The following is a 20,230-nucleotide window of genomic DNA, read 5'->3' as shown; positions in this document are numbered from 1 at the left end:
ATGTAATGCAGTGAAGTTGATTACATCACACAGTCCATGCTGATGGTGATAATCCCCGCTTTAAACTTTCTAGCCCTTGATTGCACCCTTTAATATTCTTCATCCTCTGTGTTTCATGTAGGAGTGATAATGTGACACTTGTGATGTGGTGTACAGTATGTTTTACCTCGATGTCATTTGCAGAAAAAAAACCCCATTTCATTAATATAAGCGTGCCTGAGTTGTGTTGCTGTGAGCAGGTTAATGTATGGGAGTGTTTGTGGGTGTATCTGTATTACATTTCTGTACTTGTTTGTATTCCATGTCTGTGTCCAGAAGTCTGCCCTTAAAATCTAATTATAGTGTGTGGGAGGACTTGTAGTCCACAAGAATATCATTTGAACAATTTTTCATAATGAAATAAAGAATTCATGGCCAATTTTTAAGAATTCTAGTAGCAATCACTGGGGCTTTGTGATACCACAATCCACCCCTTCTAAGCAATATTTTGTAGTTCTTTTGTCTATTGCACTGCTGTCTGATGTCCAGTTGTGTGATAAGGGGCTCAGCTCTTTCTGCGTCCCTTCCCTGGCTCTCTGTTAAAATGTTAATTACATCCCTCTGTTCTGCCCCCCTTTTTCTTTTGTTTTCTTTTCCTCCACCTCCCTTGGGCTTGTTCTGTCGCTCTCTCTCCCTTGTCTGTCTATCTGGCCATCTCTCTGTCTGTCTGTCTGTCTCTGGCTGCACTCCGACAGCTATAAAAAGGTTGCCTTTCATGAGGAACAGATCCAAGGACAAAGACAAGGCCAAGGCCATCTACCGGCGCTCCATGTGTAAGACCTCCGTTAGCCGCCACTCTAGCCTTCTAGCCGCCCTCCTCTCCCTCTCATAGTCACTCTGGGAGAAACAAAGAAGGACCAGTCACTGATGTCAGGGTGGCTGCAGTGTGGAAGTATGACAGTTTCAGGTTTCAGTCAGAGCTCTTAGGCTTGCAGTCATTAAGTCAGAATTGTTTTTCAGATTTCAGGCTTAATAGTGATATCTGACGTCTCTCTCAAGACGTTGTTCTGAAGATTCAAGTTTAAAAAGAATTATTCAGTCACCTTACTGTTATGCTGCATCCATTAACATCAGTGACCTGTCCTTTTCTGAGATTTTCCTAGTTACTCTCACCATCCTTCACAAGCTCTGCCCTGTGTGCCACCTCCACTTTCTCTCATCGAGTGTGTTCTCTTGGCTTTCACCAGTGTAATCTCATTTTGTTCTCAGTCTCTGCAGATAAAGAAAAATACAAGTTTCACTAACCTAAGCAAAAAGAAAAAAAAAAAATATATATATATATATATATGAACATGGGAGTTTTGGTTGGAAGAAAAATCAAGAAACAACCTTAACAATAGGACTGTTGTTGAGAGCATTGACACTAGTGATGCTCGCTAATAGACCTTTCCTTCTGTAGTGTGGTGCAGTTTGATTTTCATCCCACCTTCAGTTTAGTGTTTGTGGAAATCACTATGCATCGGACAATTTATTGGGCAGCTTTGTCATGTGCTCTGTGGTCTCATTTTGTTTGTATATCTCGAATGAAAGGCTTGAGTGTGTGTAATTGGGTGTGCAAAAGTGTGTTCAGATGAGATGGGGAGAGCGACTGCAGATTTGCCTTTCATGCGCCTGGGGTATTTTTGCTTCCGTCTTTGATTGCAGCATGACTAAATAAGCATCACCAACCGCCTGACCACCGCCATTCGCACTCACCATGGAGGACTTGAAATGAAGCCGTTTCTTTTTGTCTCTTTCTGTCTCAGCCTCTGTCTCTCTCTTTCTCTCCCTGTCCCAGTCTGTCTCTCCTCTGTCAGCGTGCTGCATTTCAGATCTTATTCTGCTGACATGGACTTTGCCTCGTTCTGATTCCGGCTCTGATCTTTTTGTGTGCAGCGCTTCTTCTGCTGCTACAAGGAGCTCTGCATGCCGTCATGCTTCTCTGCCATGGCATACTGAACACTTAAAGTGCATAAAGACAGCAGCCTGTTATGTTTTAATATATTACGTAACCCCCAAATTATGAGAGATGAACCACACATCAAGGTTACAAAAAACAACAAAGCTGTCATCTTTATGTACTTATTATAGTATCTAATGACCATTCTATAACACGGTGTAACTGCATGTGCTCTTAAGTTTTAAAAGGATGTTTAGATTTTTATTTTGGAGATGATTTTAGTACAAAACTGAGCAGAGTGAAAAACAAATCAACCAGTAAGAAAGGCTTATGCAACCTTTACTGACCTCAAATACATCTTTCATCTTTGCAACTTTGTATCTGTCAGTCATATTGTCTAAGGTGATAAGAAATAGAAGAAAACTTTCATATTTCTCAAAAGTAGAAAGATTGAATGACCCAGTTAGCTAATGAGTAAGATGCAAAATATCATAATGTTTCAGTACTCATTTCTGTCTTTCTGTTCCGTGACGATTCAGCCATGAATGACCTCCTGCAGACAATGGCGGTTGCAGGCAGCATTGAGAACCTTGATGGCGTTGAGCCTGTGGATGATGGGATGACTGGTGGAAGCAGGCGCAGCGGGCAGCGCATGAAGGAACTCGCCTTTTCTACTAATGCCATCGACTGTGCCACTCTCACACTGCCCAGTGCGTGTCATAGCAGGGCCAAGCAACGCCTGCGGGTTAAAGGTCTGAACCGTGTTTCATTCTTGTTTTAAGTAGAGACAGGCAGGTATATTGAGTATAACATGACAATTCAGGTACAAGCATGGATCTTTGATATGTTTCCCTGCTCTACATTTATATGTAGAGGATTTAACTTATTTAAAAGAAGAACTTGAAGGTTAAGTCATTACTTCTTTTTTTTTTGCATCTCAACAGAAAATACTTCTTGTGAGGATGTGGTCAGCTCTGTAGACGAACCAAAGAGTCAAGGTAGGCTTTCACAGACCTTAACCTCAAACTAATCAAACTGTAGACCCCTCATAGAAGATGAACAAGGCTGTACAAAGTAGAGATGAGAAAAGATAGCCCTCCTAAAGGGTCATGTCCTCAGGAGTCCCACTTCCAGTCTCTGGGCTTTTTTTCCTGCTCTTCAGTTAAGCCTGATCCACTGGAGGAAAAGCAACTTTAGTGATGTGCAAAAGAGGCAGAGATGTGCCACCATTGAACAGGGGATTGACTCTAATTCAGATTTTCGGATTGTATCCAGAGCTTTCATCTACAGACGGGCAACTATTCATTAGTTCTGTGTCGCACTAATGTAGATGACCCAGAAACTACTGACACACATCTCCAGCCCCTAATCTAAGTTTACACCCTATTATCACCAGTTCTGTGTAATGAAAATACATTTTTCATTTGTGTTTTTTATTTATTTATTTATTTTTATTTTTTACATGAAATTTGCTTTTCTGTAATTAATGACAGTCATACTAATGCACCATGTACCACACTTACACACTATTAAAGTTGACCCATAGTTCCAACAGGTCATTCAACTACTTCCCCATTAATGCCCCACCTGGAGTCTACTTAGCTGATGAGTTTCCAGAGTGCACTCATTACATCCAAACGTTGTTGTGATGTGACCCATTTTCCGGTATGTCTCTGTAATGGCTGGAGGAAGTACACATGCACTCCTGTTAATGCAGCGATCATAGAGTAATGTGTTGCCCTGTAGGTCATCTAGTAGAGTCGTTATCGATTTTTAAAATGGGTTTTATGGCTTCCACAATGTTTCCACAGTTTACTTCTCTCTTTCTACCTGTGTTTGGAGCCACTGAGAGATATTAAACTTTGCTTGTTTTGCCCACTGGGCAGCAGTGATGATGACTGTGAGGTAATTTGTCACAATCAGGTGTGTGTATATGTGTGTTTTATATCAGGCCTGCAGGTGAATAGCAGTGCTATGTCTCCTCCTGCTGAGTCGAGTGTTAGGTGCAGAGTGCCCTGTAGCATCTGTAGTAAGTGACTACTACTCTGCACTGAATGTCACCCTGGGCTGTTTCACTACATTTGAATAGGAACTTTATTTAAAATTCTAATTTAGTGTCAGCCTTGTCCTAAAAACCAGTTTGATATGATTTCACGGTTGTTGGTTTCTAGCTGAGCTTGTCGCTACAAATACAGTCAAGAGCAAGGTCACATTTTAACCCCTCCTCTGCTTTAACTTCCTTTCTTTCTTCTAATTTCTCTCTTAAGTTTAATTTCTTCTTTCAATCACAAATTAAGTCAGTCTATCACCCACTGGTGTTCAGTATTGTCTTTATCAGCTCTCCTTTCCTCTGAGATGGTATGGTTTTTGGATTGAGGCATCCTGTTCTTTCTGTCAGTAGTTGCTTTGTTTGTTTGTTGGACATGTGGCTGAAGCCTGGCACTAAGCCCTTCCTGTCCCTCTGCCTGGCATGTGCCATCTGCTGCCCCAGCGGGAGACTTTCTGTCACACTGTTAGCGCACATAGGTGTTACTCTTTGTTGTTGTGCATGTTTGTGTGGATACATACTCAGTGATATATATATCCTAACTGTCTGTGAATGTATACTTGTGTGTCTTACCTCTTGTCCATTACCTAGCCTCCAGACCCTCCAGTCTCCATAGCAACAGGACCACCAGTAGTAATAGTAACAATAACTCCCACCTCACTTCTCCTCTGGAGGGCAAAGGTATGCTCCTCCTTCCCCTAAACCTCCCTTTCTCTTCCTCCTCCTCCTCTCAGCTAACCACTTTGTTCTTCCTTTTTGATCCCTTTGTTGTTCTTTTCTTTTTCATCCCCAAACTTACTGCACTGTGTCTTCTTGTTTAGTTTAAAGATAACTCCTCTGTCTTGTTCAAAGACCATTTATCTGTGTGAGCCAGCGCTCTGCACAAGATGCTACTCCCGCTATAGTTACATTTATTATAATGTTTTTAATCTAGCAGATCCAAACGGGTGCCAAGTCTCCTTTGACTGAACCATGGTGCAAAAATAATGAAAGCGTAGTAGGTTTGCTATGCAATGCTATTTCTTAAATGTACATTATTATTATTATTATTATTATTATTATTATTATTATTATTTATTTGTTTATTTGTTTGTTTGTTTAAAAGGGACAATTGCACATTAATAAACAAACGTAAAGAATACAATTCGTAAATGTGCCAGAGTTAGCAGAAATGCTAATTTTTATCTTTAGTCCCTTGGCAGGTCACAAGATTAAAACCAAACATTAATTCATAAGGCTTAAAATACACAAATACAAAACAATCAATCAATCAATAACACAAAATGCTACAGTTAAAGTGCTGGAGTTAAAGTGCGTATTGCCAGTATATGAGTTATTTGGAAAAATACAAAGAAGAAAAACAATAAAGAGAATCACATAGATAGCTTATTGAAATTTAATTATGGTTCTTAATAATTTGGGCAGTCTTCCTCTACATTCCAATTTTTGATAGTCAGTCATGGGTGGATAGTGTGAATGAGCGATTTTAGCAACAACAAGACTTAAGGCGTCATGAAAATGCACTCATAATTACGATTTTTATGAGCAGTCTTTATTGAAAAACACAGGATGTACTTAAGTAAACGAGATGACTTCTTCAAGCCACTCCTAGGCATATATGGACTATCCCCATATTTTATGTGTTTTTAATTCATGATATGCTGAAGAGTCTTAAGCCGAGGTTGGACTTCACAATTTTTCTTCGCGAACAGCACTGACTCCCCTGGCTGCTTAAGTGCATCTGCTATTTCTCTACAACATTAAAGTCCTTTGTATCATTGCTCTGCAATGCCACAGAGGCATGGCTGTTGCTGTCAAAGCCCGACAAACTTTTCCTCTTTCTCATAGTTCCATATTACCGCGCAAACGTCATCACTCTTTCACTCTGCAGTTTGGTTTGTTTACATTTGTGAATGCTCCTCACACAGAGCGCTCTGTGCTCTTATTGGTCAATGTCACTGACATTATGGAGCAAACCATAGAAGGCAGGTCAAAAAATCAAACATGAAAGGTTATTTTTAGGAGGTTGTGAGGTGTCTTAAGACACGTTCTTAAATGTCACCTACCGTGACACACCTCACAAGATAAAATAACAGAATTTTGGGGCCGAGAGGTCTCAAGTCCCTGGGACTGCCAGGTCAAGCATAATCATGCTGAAAATGTGTAGTCTGACCTCGGCTTTACTTGGTTCCATCCCCATAAAATAGTTTTTGAAGGTTGAATAAGCGTGGTTAGGAAGAGATAGAACTGTTTTGTAGTTATCTTCTTTACTGTTCATGTTTGATGGTAATAATGCCTAGGAGCATAGTGTTTGATTAACACTGATGCAGTTTCTACCAGTTAGAAACATCCCAGAATAATGCTGAGTCCTCATGGTTACCTTTCCTCCCAAAGGAACGTTAAACGGCAGCCTCAGTAGACCTCACAGTGAGAGCAGCGGAGAGTTCAGCCTCAGCTTGGACCAAGAGGTTTGGTCCAGCAGCGGCAGCAGCCCCGTTCAGCAGCCAACCTCCTCACGTTCCTCCCACCAGAGCCCCCTGCAGCTGCGGAGGTCCCTTGATCCGTCCACTGTAGCTGGAATCCCTGGCCAGGCCCAGACCAAACCTCCAGGGAATGAGGTGCTCTCCCTGCAACAGTTCCTGGATGAGGGTATTGATCCTGCAGAGGTGAGTTCTCTAACTCAGTTACAGTTGATGTCCCACACTGTTGTAGTGTGATGTTTGATTATGCAGATAAAAGGGATCAGATTTTTTTAGAAACAGATCAGGTTTATTTTTCAAGTTGCAATAATTTTTAAATGAGTCTAGAAAGAAAATAATGATAGAGTTTTAAAATTTTAGATATCACATCTTTGAGATTCTTTTTTTGGTTGATCAACATTTATAAACACAAACAAACATGTTTGATTTAGAGCAGTTTCTATCAAAAAGAGGCTGTAATCAAAGAGTATTTGTTCATGAAATAAGTGAATTTATCAGTGTAAAATGATTAGCTAAGAAATTTCACAACAGTGAAGTGACTGACCAATCCGTTCAGCTCTACATCAGTTTATGTCCTGCTAAATAACTTTGCATTTTGAGAAAAATTGAAGATGATTTAAAGACTTTTTGATCTACCAATAAAGAAAATCCCCTTTGATTAAAACAGCTTTTCAAACATATTTTTTTTAATTTTATTGTGTTATTGATGGTATTATTTGCTCTGTGCTCTACAGTCTGGCAGTCAGGAGAACCTCACTGTCGACTCTCCTCGCCTCTCCACCCCTTCTGAGCATGGGCAGAAAGAACGCACTGCAACAAAAGGGCGGGGCATATTACGCTCCTCTAGTGGGAAAGCAACACTTGTTAGCTCTGATCGTCCACCAAGATCTGCTGGACAACCAGGACGCCCCACCCTGCGTAAGGCAGAGAGCACCCGTGTGAAAGGATCCGTCCCAGTCCGCTCCAGCCTGTCCTCACAGGGTAAAGCTACATCTGTCTCTGAACGTCTGGACTCTGCCTCCTCCACGCTGCCCAGGGCCAGCAGTGTCATCTCCACTGCGGAGGGCACCACACGGCGTACCAGCATCCACGACCTGCTCTCAAAAGACCAACGGCAGCCAGTCTCTGTTGACCCCACTCCTCCTTCCAAGGCTGGGGTCCGCTCCCAGCCTCCACCCAGTGAGTACCACCCCAACAGCACCAACCTAAAAGGACCCCTTACCACCACAACCACCAACCCCCCTCTGCCTAAGTCCCTCAGCTTACCATGCCATAGCCTGGAGGATCCTGACCTCTCCACCCTCGAGTCTTTCCTTGGCCCATCTTTCACTGTAGAGTCTGTGTTTATGGACTCCATCTTTAGTGAGTCAGCAGGCAAAAACCTCCCCTTCCTGTCTCTAAACCCAACCCTAGTCAGCAACATCAGTGGGCCTCCTGTTCAAAATAAAACTCACCCTCCTCCTGCTTCTAACCCACATCGCATTCCCTCACAAAACCAGCCACCTCACAGCCAATCAAACAGCCAGATCAGATCCAGTCCAGCCAATCTGACAGAGTTTAATGGGGGCGTTGATCCCATTGGAGTGAATAATTCAGAGCAGTCACTCAGCCCAGAAGAAAACCAGTCCCTGTGGTATGAGTACGGCTGTGTGTGAAGGACGGGGAGGGGCTGGCTCAATTAAACAAGGAGAGAGAGTGACATAATGATTCTCCTTCTCTGCATGCATTTATAAGAGCACTGTCTATCTCTGTGGGGTGTTTTTGTTTTGTTCTTTTCTGTTGGATTTGGTGCTGAATTTCTGTTGTGATTTTTTTTTCCTGACTTTTTCTTTTATCTGAGGTGGGACTATATTGAATGTTCTTCCGTCCAACGGCCTTGAATATGTTTTTCTTTTTTTTTAATTTCATCAGTTTCCCTTCTAACACTATACTATTATCTGCACCTCAGGGTTCATGTGGGCTTTGGCTATTTACTTAAATGCTAAATAAAAGAGACACTACGTATGATGATTGAAGATTCAGTGGAAGTGTCACAAGAACACATTTCAGAAATAGTCATCTATGACAAGAAGTAAAGCACTCTGGGGCTGATGCTCTGGTAGCAACTTTCTAATAACAAATAAGTTTAGGAATTTTGAATTTGCCAGATAATAGATTCACTTTACTCTTGTTTTGGTCTGATGTTTGGATGTATCACTGCTTTGACTCAGGTTGCACCATTAACTGAGTTGCATGGCTTTTTTCTTCCACATTAATTTTGATTGCTGCAATCAAAATGGTCTTTTTGTTTTTTTTTTCCTGATGGTGTGACTTTGGTTTTATGCTTTACCATTTTATTTTACATGTGATGATGATGATGGGTTTTTGTTTGTTCATGGGATGGTGACAAAATGATGAAGCTTCATTCTCAGAACGATGTGAGAGGGAGGTTTAGTGGGTGAAGAGAAAGTTGACAATGAAGGTGGTGGAATATGACCAGGACAGGACTGGGATATCTCAATGGGATAATTTGAACAGGGAGTCAAACTAGTAAGTTGTTTATATTTTTCTGATTGTTTTGAGAATGAAGCTAACATCATTTCCTCTGAAAATGTTATTAACACTTTTTTTTGTCATAATGGATTTGAAAATGACCATGGGAAATATTTAAGATAGGAGATAATATTTGATGATGTTTAGACTGACAGGTCTTGTACAGATTGTAGTAATCTTTAAGTTATAATCAATGACGAGCACTGCTGTATGTGCCAACACTAGTAGTACTTTCTGCCTAAAGCTCCTTATTTATTTCTGCTTTTGTAATCTTTTCTTGTTGTTTTGATGTTTCTTTATTGTATTTATCTTAATCTTCAGTACATACTGGTATAAACTAAATGAATATGTTTTTGTCACAGTCTATAGATGTAACATAAACATTGCCTTTGTCCTACAGATGTGGAGGGCAGAAAGTCTAAAAGCAGGAGCGGGGAGCCGCAGCAAAGCTGCTAACCTAACCCCCCCACCCTCGTCTATCTACTACCATGCTGTGAGCGCGTGGTGAGTGAGCGCTGCTTGAGCGGGAGGAAAAGGGATCGGGGTGGAGGGAGGGGGCTCGGTCTTGTCTCCATGGGAACCTAAAACATGGTGTAACAGATGTCATCCAGCCTGCCATGCACTTGCCTCCCCTGCTTCTCTAAGCCCACACCCTCCTCCTCCTCACTGTCCTGTTTGTCACTTTGACATCCCTGTGGTGCCAAACACCCGTTCAGAGCCTGATGGGACCCTGGTCTGTTTGACATATGGGCCGTTTCACCATTGGAGTGGATGAACGCTTTGCCTGTTTGTGTCCTGATATCCCCCCTTTATGAGGAGTCCTCAGCAGCCGTACCCTTTCCTCTCTGTGATGCTTCTTATTTTGTTGGCTAAATTCACAGCGAAGTGTCAACTGCTGGAGGAAAAACCCAGCACTTTGCTGTGTTCAGGCTTTGTTGTTATTGCTGCATGGCTTTGGTGTAGCGCTGAAATCCTTCCCTCTTCTTACTCCCTTGACGGTGCATGTAGATTCAGGCTGCTTCCTCTGCCTCCTCTTGTATATCACTATCTGCTGATGAAGTTTCTGACTTTTAAATTTCTTGTTTCTCTTTTCTCTCTTTTGTTACTTTTAACTCTGCCTCTTTACTGTCTCCTCTTTCTTCTTTCCATTTCTCTTTGCTCGCCTGGAACCAGAGAGAAAGGTGGCCTTGGAGCTGTGTGTCTGAAGCCTAGTAGATTTAATCTGCTGAGACTGTCTACAGTGAGAAAGATTGTACATCCCAGTTTCCCCCTTTTTTCCCCTTTTGTTTCTGTTTAATCCAGGACACTTGAGTAGAGAAAAGTGGCTTCCTTCTCTGTTTTGTTTTTTTCCTTGAATCAAGGAAACAACAGAAAAGACTTAGAAAATGGTGCATTGACTTTTTTTGTTTTTCTATAAAGAGTAATTTGTGGCAGATTGCACTGCCATGTGTCCTTCTGTGTGACAGACAGTAACATGTGCACTAGTCTCTGCAGACTTAAGATTTAAGTGCCAACGTTCACACAACAGCCTAAAGGGGCAATCTTAAACTAGACTGAAGACTCATTTTGGATCGTCTGTGCAGCCGGACCCTCTTCTATTCATAAAAGTGAGTCTTTTTATAAGCATGAACATCTAGAAACAGCTTTCAGCAAGTCTCGAACAAAACATTCTCAAAGCATGTCAGCACCAACCTGCAATCAGACTCAACAATCACAATCTGCATGGAGCAATCAATCAGCCAATCACCCCACTTCCTGTATCCAATCAGAGAGGAGTACAGTGTTCAGTGGGGAACACTTTGCCTGGATGCCAAATGGACTTGGACAGGAAGCCATGACAGCTGTGAGATATCGGCATCTGTTGCCTGCCAATCATGGGCGAAGGTTGACCTTTCCTTACCTGAGAATGAGAGGAATCATGGGAGGGTTCCAGGTCACCTATATGAAAGTTGGCCTCCACAGACTGACTCCGTGAAACAAACCCTACACTCTGTTCTACTTATCTTCAATCATTTATCACAGATCACTCACCAAACTGCTCTATGTATCAATACTCATCCTGCTCTGAGAGAGAAAAAAAAGGTAAAAACACACTTACTGTACAGTTCGTTAACAAACATCCCAGTGTTGTGTATGTGCTTTCTGAGGAGACACTCAGAGAGTTTCTGTTTGTACATCTGACTCAAGTATAGGTGACCTGTGACCTGTCCAGTGCAAACAGAACATGCAGATTTCTGTTGCTGTGTTGAACATGATGCTAATGATGAGACCCAGTGTTTTCCTTCTTTTCCACTTTTTACATAAACCCATTTGATGTAATTAAAATTCATCAAGATGAAACTGCTCTTTTTCTTTGTTTTTTTAAGAAAAGAAAAAAAAATAGACACAAATGCCAGTGTTTTTTCAAGAAACAAAGGGAGAGGGGTCTTTGAGTTGAAACAGGGCTTTTGTAAGGAACCTGCACACATGTGCCAGACTGAAAAATGTGGAAGAAATCACCACAATCCCCCAGTATCCCCCACTTTGACCTGAGCACTGGGGTTAGGGTCTCTGAAAAAGAGATATAGATCTGGAAGTAAATTTTTTAAAGAGTGCATCCACTATTCTAGCTGTTAAACTGAAATAAGTCAATCATTACAGTGAAAACACCATAGTTGTTGGTAGTCTGGCAGGTTTTCATGTTGTTTGAGTCTAATTTTGATCCATTCATATGTTGTAGCAGAAATCGAGATTCCTCAGACCTTTTTCCAGTCTTCTTTTATCCGATTTTGGTGAGCTTGTTTGAATTGTTGCCTGAGTTTCCTGTTCTTAGCTGACACCCACTGTGGTCTCCTGCTGCTGTAGCCCATCAGCTTCAAAGTTCAACATGCTGCGTGCTTAGGGATAATATTCTGCATGGTTGTAATGAGTGGCTATGTGATTACCTGTTGCCTTTCTATCAGCTCACACAAGTCGGATCATTCTCCTCTGACCTCTGTCACCAACAAGGCATTTTAGCTAGGAGGACGGCTGCCCACTAGATCAGCCTTCACTGAAATACTCAGACCAGCCTCTCTGGCACAAACAACTATGGCACTTTCAAAGTCACTGCAAACCACCTTTCTTTCCCATTCTGATGCTCCATTTGAACATCAGATTATTATGAACATGTCTACATGCCTAAATACATCAGTTGTTACGTTGTGATTGGCTGGTAAGATATTTATATTAAAGCAATAAAAAAGTGTACCTAATGAAGTGATTGTTGAGTATCTAATCACGTTAGGTATGTTTTAATGCTCATAAAATTCAATATTCTAGTTACTGAAACTCCTGTTGGGGTTGGATAGTTCTTTCAGCCTTTAAGCCAAAAGTGTTTGTTGTTGTGTGCTGATGTGCATCACTTAAAACTGAAAAAGTCAAATTGGCTTTGTACAACTGTGGCTGTAAAAAAGTTGTTTTAATCTCTTGTAAAAAGAGGTGAACACAACATAGATTAGTTGATTGGTGGCATCTGGTTCAACTTCAAAACTGTCGCAGTTTCCAGTGTAGTCTGTGCAGAAACATCCTGATCTTACCTCACAACCTTGATGGTACAGTTTGTGCACATCCAGATAGCTGGCTTAAAGGTGAAGACGGACAACATAATTCAAAGGTATGAAAACAATCCTTGCATCATTGACACCAAACTGATAATGATTGATAAACTATTCACTGTGTGAAGTTGTCAATGCGAAAAAAACAACTTCTGCTCCTTTCCTTTAATCCTACTGAAGCCAGTCATCAGTGGCCCCTTTTAAGCATAAACTAATAAGTAATGAAGTTATATTTAAAGCCCAGTAATATTTACATTTATATTTAAGTGTCTATAAAATGAATTCTCCTTTTTCAAGCATTTACATGCTAATTGTATGTAAAAACAAAAAAAAGCAAGAAAACTGAAATCAGTTAAACTCAATATTTCATTCCTTTAAAGTAAAAGAAACAAGTCAAGGTTTTTTAGCTGAAAATGCAAGTGGAAGTTAAACAACAACTCAAAAGGAGGTTACAAACCTCTAAATGTTTTTCATGGCACTCATGAGGACAAATCCTCTGATGAATACTATTTATGTTTAGTATTTCAGACTGCTGTGTTCTTTGCTGTGGGAAAAATGGACAATTAAAAATGTATTTTTCCACAGGAGAGTGGATTTTCCAAGTCATTAACAATGGAGATAAGCTTTTCTTGGATTTGACTGCAGCTGGTTTGATGAGTTACCTCATAATTTTTTTTATTTTTGAATAAAACAACACAAGGTCCAAAATATCCAATTTACCCTGAAGCTCCCCCTAGTAGATGTCATCAAAACTACAGTTAAAAAAAAAACTGTACATGCAGTCACTTTATTAATGGGAACCCAGTCTCAGAAGGACAGAATGTATTTAATTTTCCAGCATAAGCAATATCTCAATGTGCCTGAGCTATGTGGTTACAAAAATGCCTTTTATATTTTGCAGACACTTATAAATAAGACATGTAGAATTATTTCACCAGTAACAGTACTCTAAATAAATAGTCTATACAAAACTTTAAATACTTAAATGTTTGTAGGATGATAAAGCAATGAGGAACAACCATCAAAGCAAGAGTTTTAAATGTATGATGTTTATTAACTGTATGGTCATGCAAAAAAAACAGCATCCAATTGAACTCAGAGTATAGACACATGTAGCCCCTTCGTAGAATAAGGTTACAATGCAATTAATTGACTTACATACGAGCTTGGCTTTTGCTATCTTTTCTGCTCTTTAATGTGAGAGCATGTCAGCTGATTCTCTCACATGGAGCTCTTTCATAACCTGGAGGATGCAAGTAACATAGATTTCCATTTCTCTATCAAGTAACAGTGAAAAATTACCAGAAAGTAGACATGCATATTTCTTCCATTTGTAAAACTGCATATATAGTGCTGCTGTTGAAGATTGTGGTTGTTCAGTATCCCTTTGTTATCTGTTTGAAGCATTTCTTTGAACTTCTTACTTTAACTTCAGTCTGGTGCTTTTTCAACCCATTAGGAGACATCTATTAATGCACAAATGTCTAATTAATGGGAGAAAAACATCAGACAGAAGCCTTTAACCACTGATGAATGCTCTCTCCTGGTAGGTAGTTAGTGTCATCAGCCCATTTGTGTACAGTTTACATTTGGTCCCATATCCTATGTACAACTTTATGACTCTAAAGTCCATACCCTGTCTTATTAATGACATCGATTACATTAAAATGGATTTTAATGATGCTGAAGCAGGGAGTTCATTTTGTAGCACTGCTGCAGAACAAATCATTTACTCTCAATATCTAGGACATATAATCAATGCTTGATATTAAAGTTCCAATTTAGAGATCTGGCAATTCATTCAGACTTTAAAGCTCCTATGAGAAGGTTTTCTTCTGGCTATGAAATGCTGATAAGGTACATGTTGGGGAAGCTACTGGTTAAATTTCCACAGCAAATTCTCTCATAGCATGCCAACTATGACCATTAAAAAGCAGGATGGGAGTACGTCATTAGAAAACACTTCTAAGCACATATGGGACAAATCAGCTACAAGGTAAGACTTTGTCTACAGAAGGCGCCAAATCAACACAAACTGAAAATCTCACAGGAGCTTTAAAAGGTCCAGAGCTGACAAACTTTGCCCTATTCACTCTTGGAAAAAAAAAAAAACCTGAAAACGTCCTGAATTTACCTGACAGAACTGCATGTGTGAAATATTTTCTGCTAGTCGCTTAAACTATCTCCCCTCCTCTACATCTCCACTGACTGAGCTGGGAAGTCATGAAATCTTCTTGGTAGGCTACCCTGGGTGGAAAGGACTCATACAAGACTTCAGGATAAATTAAGAGAAATAGTGCTATTAGTGATGAAACATGTAAACTAATAATGGATCATACCTAGATTTCTGTCCTTGCCCTTCCTTTGCAACGTTGTATTGTGGGAGTTGTATTTGTATTTATGCTTTCTTTTTTTTAAATTCTAATTTTAAAAGACTTAATCACAGTGAGGCTATTTTTGGTTGGATAAATATTAAACATTACTGATAGCCATGCTCCTCTTATTGGCCATATCAAGATCATTGAACCAGCAAACTGAATAGGATGTATCTTTTACCACTGTCATAGCTCACACAGCTGCATTTCTGTATTAAATCAAACTGGTAGACTTTATAACACTTTAAATATATGTTTGTGAACTGTTCCTTCCTTTTAAGATTTACTCCATCTCACTCTTTCAAACATCCCATGACTGTGTGGCACAGTGAAAGAAAAATGTCATCAGATCGCACAAACAGATGACAAGTCACGACAAAAATCACATATTTTCAGCTCTGGTTTCAATGCCTCTTCATCATCATCATCATCATCATGGTGGTGAAGGGGGCACAGTTTTGATGGCATGTTGGATATGTCACAAAAGCACAGGCAACTGAAACAGGAGGGTAGGTCTCACATATGATTCACAATGAGTTTTTAAAACCTGGATCGACTGCGTCAGTGTACGCACAAAGATGACGGTGTCAGATGATTCAACGCCTCGTCCTGGTTTTAACAGGAGTCACTATGGAGCAGCATAGCACACAGGACATACAACAAGCCTCACTGCTCCACTGGTACAAGTCACACACTCACAACGTTTACACGACACAGTGAAAAAACAGTGCACTGACACACAGATATGTTTGTCCTCTTTAAAGGGAGAATCTTTATGTGCTTTTACAGTGCTGTGAATCCAATAAGATCAGCCACTGGAGTGCTGGGTGTTTTCTTCTTTTAGCCCCGATGTGTGCAGCTCATTTTGTACGGGTACACTAAAAAAAGTGTTGTGGCAGTTTCAGCCTCCTTTCATTTTAGTGCCTCATTTTAACAGTTCTGGCTTAAAAAAGTGATAAAAATATCAACATCAAAACACTAACAGCTACGACATTTACAACAAAAAACCATGACAAAAGGGGATAGAATCCTTTGATTGCCATCAGCGATGGTCCCACAGCCCTTTAGCAAGTAAAGCCCAATTCCCACCATGCCATGTTTTTTCAGTCCAATCATTCGGCTGCATTCCCTTTTAAACATGCTGTTTTTTTAAATAGTGCCAGGACGTCACACAGCAAGCCAAGACGGACGACATACAAACTTTAAGAACATGACCAGAACAAGAGACAGGCATAAAGGTGACATCATCATCATCATCATCATCACACGACAGGGTGCTACAAAGACTTCAACAAGGAGGCAGGAATGATGGAAGTTAAGGGACAGAGGTAGTGAGGAAGGGAAGGATCTAGGCTCACTTATCCTGAAGTTGCAAAAAGTTTTGCTCCTACAGAAGGGCAAACACAACAGCACTGAGTCTTAAGTGTCTGTGCAGAAACAGTACAGCCATTAGAAGATTGGATTATTCATGCTTCACCACAAAAACACACAAAACGGATTGAACAAGTCTTAAAATGTTGGTGTGGGCGTGTCCGTGCTTTCAGATTAGGTAGTTTTAAGATATGAAGAGCTTTGGCGCCCTCTGGTGTCTGACTTTAAACACTGCCCAGTGGACAGATAAAGGGCTTCTGCAACTTCAGGATGAGCTGGCCTCATGTTGTGTCCAAAGAGGCTCAACCTTGGACAGAGGATGGAGCACAGGGCCCTTGACTATTTATATGTGTCTGTGTGAATATGTCTCTGTGTGTATTTACATCTCAAGACAACAAAGCAAAACAAAAACAGTAACTCTCATGCTTGAATCCCCCTCCCAGCCCCCTAAAAGTAACCCGTTTTCCCCTTTTCACCTCTATAAATATCTGTTTATACACAGTTCTATTAAATAAAGTCCCCGGTAGATTAAAAATGATCTTTTTTCAACACAAAGTTATTTAAAATACATTATTCAAGAGATAAAAACTTAATAACACATCATACAAAAAGAAAAGTAAAAATAAAGGTCCCTTCAGTAATGTATCACAACGTCTAAACCCCTTTGAAACATTGTGTGCATATGCTCAAACCAGACACAAAAATGGCTGTTAAATTATGATAGTAAGTAAATAGAAGTTGCTCCCAACCCACGCAAATAAATCTGCAACTATAAAATGAACAATACTTTTAAGTAGACTTCCTGCTTAAATGAACAAAACAAAAACAGAAAAAAAAAAAAATCACACTTCCATGTGTTTGACTTGCCGCTCCATTCTCATTGACTGTGTGTGTCAGAGTATTTTTTTCTGTTATATATATATTTTTTCTTAAACAAGTTAATACTTTTCCAGACAGCAGACAAAACAGAGACAGGGAAATAAAGGCCATGGGAGACAAGAACTAGGACAGCATCACCCCTGTGTCACCCCAGAAACATGCACCTTCAGCAAGAAAGGGGCTGACATCAGCCGGGCCCCACCCTCCTCTAGCCAGGGTTCAGACTGGATCAGTGTCGGTCGCTGTGGTCCCTCACTCAGTCAAGCTTTTGAAATAGGCTTCTTTTTTTAAAGTCTGTTTATCTTTTTTTTTTTAATTTATAATATGTTTTCCCCTCTTTTGTGTTGTTTTCAAGCAGCCTCTTCCCAGCCAGGATTCAGGCACCAATCCGACCACGGAGAATAAATGCTCCAAACAGCTTTAGAGTTCAGGCAAAGCTGGAGGAGGGAGAATACAAAGGTTAGTGTGCAAACTGGCAGCGTGAAAGAAATAGAAGAAAAATCATCATTCCCCTGTCTTATAACATTAAATGTAATGCAGGCATTTTCTGATCATTAACCTGCCTTTAAGAAGCAATCCCAACCAAGCTGCTTAAGGATGTATTTTTCCTTGGTAGCATTTCTTTACTAGGCATGGTTAATATCTCTATATTAACAGGATATGTGTAACAGTCTTTTAAAGTAGCTGAAATTAAATCACACTTCCTAAAAAGTCCACTCTTGATTCAGGCATCTTGGCTAACTATAGGCCTGTATCAAACATCCTTTTGTGGCTAAGAAATGGGACGCACCTGAGCTAAGTTTCAAGTGCTTCTGCAAAGGATATTTCAGGTTTTTTAATTTCTAATTTGCAAACATTTCTATAATTCTGTTTTTACTTTGTTATGATGGGGTGACTGGGTGAAGATTAGTCAGAATAAGAATGAAGTGGAAATTGATACAGAAATCTGAGTACTCTCTAATGCACTGACTCTATGAGCAGCTCTACTTTAATTACTATTCTCCATCATCATCCTAGCTGCTAAAGCTTTTACCAGACTGTTCAGTCTTTTATCAAACAGGGTAATTATTGCTAATTCTTCACACATTGTTACCATCATTCTTGACATTATAGCAATATTCAAGACAATTCTTTTTACGATGGGTTTGTGGCCTTGGCAACCATGAATGTATCTGCTTGTTTTTTTGCTCTCTGTATTTCCTTCCTCCCTTTCTCCATCCCCTTTTTCTCACTTTCTCCATTGCCTTCTTTTCTCTTTCTGCACCTGCTTCTTCTCTCTTTCTGCATTTCCCTCTATCCCTTTAAAACCTCAACAGGTTCAGTAAATCACTGTTCAATGCAAGTCTGGTTCTGTTTAAGGTTTCTGCCTGGTAAAGCGATGTTTTTCATTGCCATGGAAACTACGTTAATACCAGGCTGCAATAATGACGATAATAAGGTTTTATCAGCCAGTACCCGGGCCTGGTTTTCGGTTCACTGCAGGGGTGCAGCCGGTGCTCCTGAGCAGTGGAAGTGCACATTGAGCCATTTAGCATCCCTGCGATGCCACACACGCGTCTCCTCTGACTGGCAGGAGCGTGGCCGGCCCTGGCTGTCAATGTACTGTGTCAGGCGGATGTAGGCGATGCAGGCGGCCTCCTCTCCGATCAGATGGACATGAGGGTTGAGGATGGTGGTGTGCACAGGCTTACTGTTTTTACTCAGTACTGTTGGAAGAAATGTGGATATCAGCTGTTTGTTAACAGACAGGCGCAGAGTCAGCATGAAACTAAGTAACAAAAAAAACAGAGGTTTATCATATTTACAACTATCTCCAGTGTCACACACTGGCAGCTTCAATCAGCAAGAAGAGAACTAGCCATAACTGAGGGATATGTGAATAAATTATTAATCACTTTGGATGGACATAAATGCATTCTGTATTGCACAGATGTTTTATCTTGATTACTAAGACAGTTGAAATGAGTACTTTACTAATGTACAACAGTTTCATGTCTACTTTTGTCTTTGGACAGCGTTATTGTCAGCAAAGTGTTGTGCAAGTTTACACTAAATGAGTAAGCACAAAATTCATTTCGCACAAATTAATTCATTCAATCAACCTTTACCTAAATCTCCAAGAATCACTGTGATCATGCTCTCAACTGAAAATGAACTAGTTAATTTAATAACTAGATCAGTTTCTTTGCTGTTTAGTTTGTCTGCTAGAGATACACAGCATTAGTGGCATGATATCAGTATTGGGATATATTAGCTTAAAAAGTCAAATATCAGCATCAGAAGATCTGAAAATTTCTGCCAGTATTTACAGAAAATATATCAACATGGGCAGCAGGAAATTGTGATGAACTTCCAAACTCATTCCTTCAACTAAGCTCTCTCAGAGATCTGTATGTATTTTTTCTGTATCTTTGAAGAAAAAAAACACCCACAATGTAAATTGTAAACTGAACTTCACCACCACTATCGAGTGTCTAAGGCAGGGGTCATGAACTACATTTGTACAAGGTCCAGATTTTGTCTTGATAGGCGTGTTAGTGGTCAGACTTTCAAATGAAGTAAAATAAAATAAAGATTTTTGTTTAAATAACATATTATTGTATAACTATTTTAAATACCTTGTAAGCATCAATGTAATGTAAGCATTAACAGTGAGATCAGTCCCTATCACCCATGGGAAATCTAAATATTTTTGATATATATTTCAAGGACTGCCATGTTGTTCATCACTGGGTTTGTACTAATGTCATGATTGGTGAAAAACAAATGGAGGAAACGGCTCTTTTGTTTTGATTCTCAGGCAGAAAAATCACACTGAAATGACACAGAAAACTGCAGATTTAATGGCCTGAACTCAGAGGTGGGAAGTAACATAGTACAAATACTTTGTTACTGAACTTAAGTAGATTTTTCCAGTATCTGTACTTTACTTGAGTATTTATTTTTCTGACAGCTTCTTAATTTTAGTCCCTACATTTGAACACAAATATCTGTATTTTCTACTCCTTACATTATCAAAACAGACATCAAACATCAAGTCATTCCTGATAAAA

At 40.0% G+C, this 20,230-nt stretch overlaps 2 protein-coding genes across 25 annotated transcripts in view; one reads left to right on the top strand and one right to left on the bottom strand.

Annotated features, from left to right (window-relative positions):
• LOC121510878 (girdin-like) overlaps window positions 1-11,297 on the top strand; it is an 82,013-nt gene extending 70,716 nt beyond the window's left edge. For 2 of the 7 annotated variants that reach the window (XM_041789201.1, XM_041789200.1), the window contains 7 exons: window positions 735-812; window positions 2,458-2,670; window positions 2,863-2,916; window positions 3,870-3,947; window positions 4,557-4,646; window positions 6,360-6,631; window positions 7,180-11,297. In XM_041789201.1, the coding sequence (XP_041645135.1) occupies window positions 735-812; window positions 2,458-2,670; window positions 2,863-2,916; window positions 3,870-3,947; window positions 4,557-4,646; window positions 6,360-6,631; window positions 7,180-8,100 (1,706 nt within the window). In that variant the 3' untranslated portion in view covers window positions 8,101-11,297. The remainder of the gene's footprint in view (window positions 1-734; window positions 813-2,457; window positions 2,671-2,862; window positions 2,917-3,869; window positions 3,948-4,556; window positions 4,647-6,359; window positions 6,632-7,179) is intronic. The other 5 variants (XM_041789206.1, XM_041789205.1, XM_041789203.1 and 2 more) reach the window with 5 other exon arrangements.
• Window positions 11,298-15,314: 4,017 nt separating this feature from the next.
• camk2g2 (calcium/calmodulin-dependent protein kinase (CaM kinase) II gamma 2) overlaps window positions 15,315-20,230 on the bottom strand; it is a 95,169-nt gene continuing 90,253 nt past the window's right edge. For all 18 annotated transcript variants that reach the window (XM_041789168.1, XM_041789169.1, XM_041789155.1 and 15 more), the window contains 2 exons: window positions 18,633-18,883; window positions 15,315-17,614 (listed from right to left, as the gene is read on the bottom strand). In XM_041789168.1, the coding sequence (XP_041645102.1) occupies window positions 18,651-18,883 (233 nt within the window). In that variant the 3' untranslated portion in view covers window positions 15,315-17,614; window positions 18,633-18,650. The remainder of the gene's footprint in view (window positions 17,615-18,632; window positions 18,884-20,230) is intronic.

The sequence above is a fragment of the Cheilinus undulatus genome, linkage group 6 (assembly GCF_018320785.1).
Source record: "Cheilinus undulatus linkage group 6, ASM1832078v1, whole genome shotgun sequence".
Lineage (NCBI taxonomy): Eukaryota > Metazoa > Chordata > Actinopteri > Labriformes > Labridae > Cheilinus > Cheilinus undulatus.
Note: the sequence above shows the minus strand (reverse complement) of the source record. Positions and strands in the feature narration are given on the sequence as shown.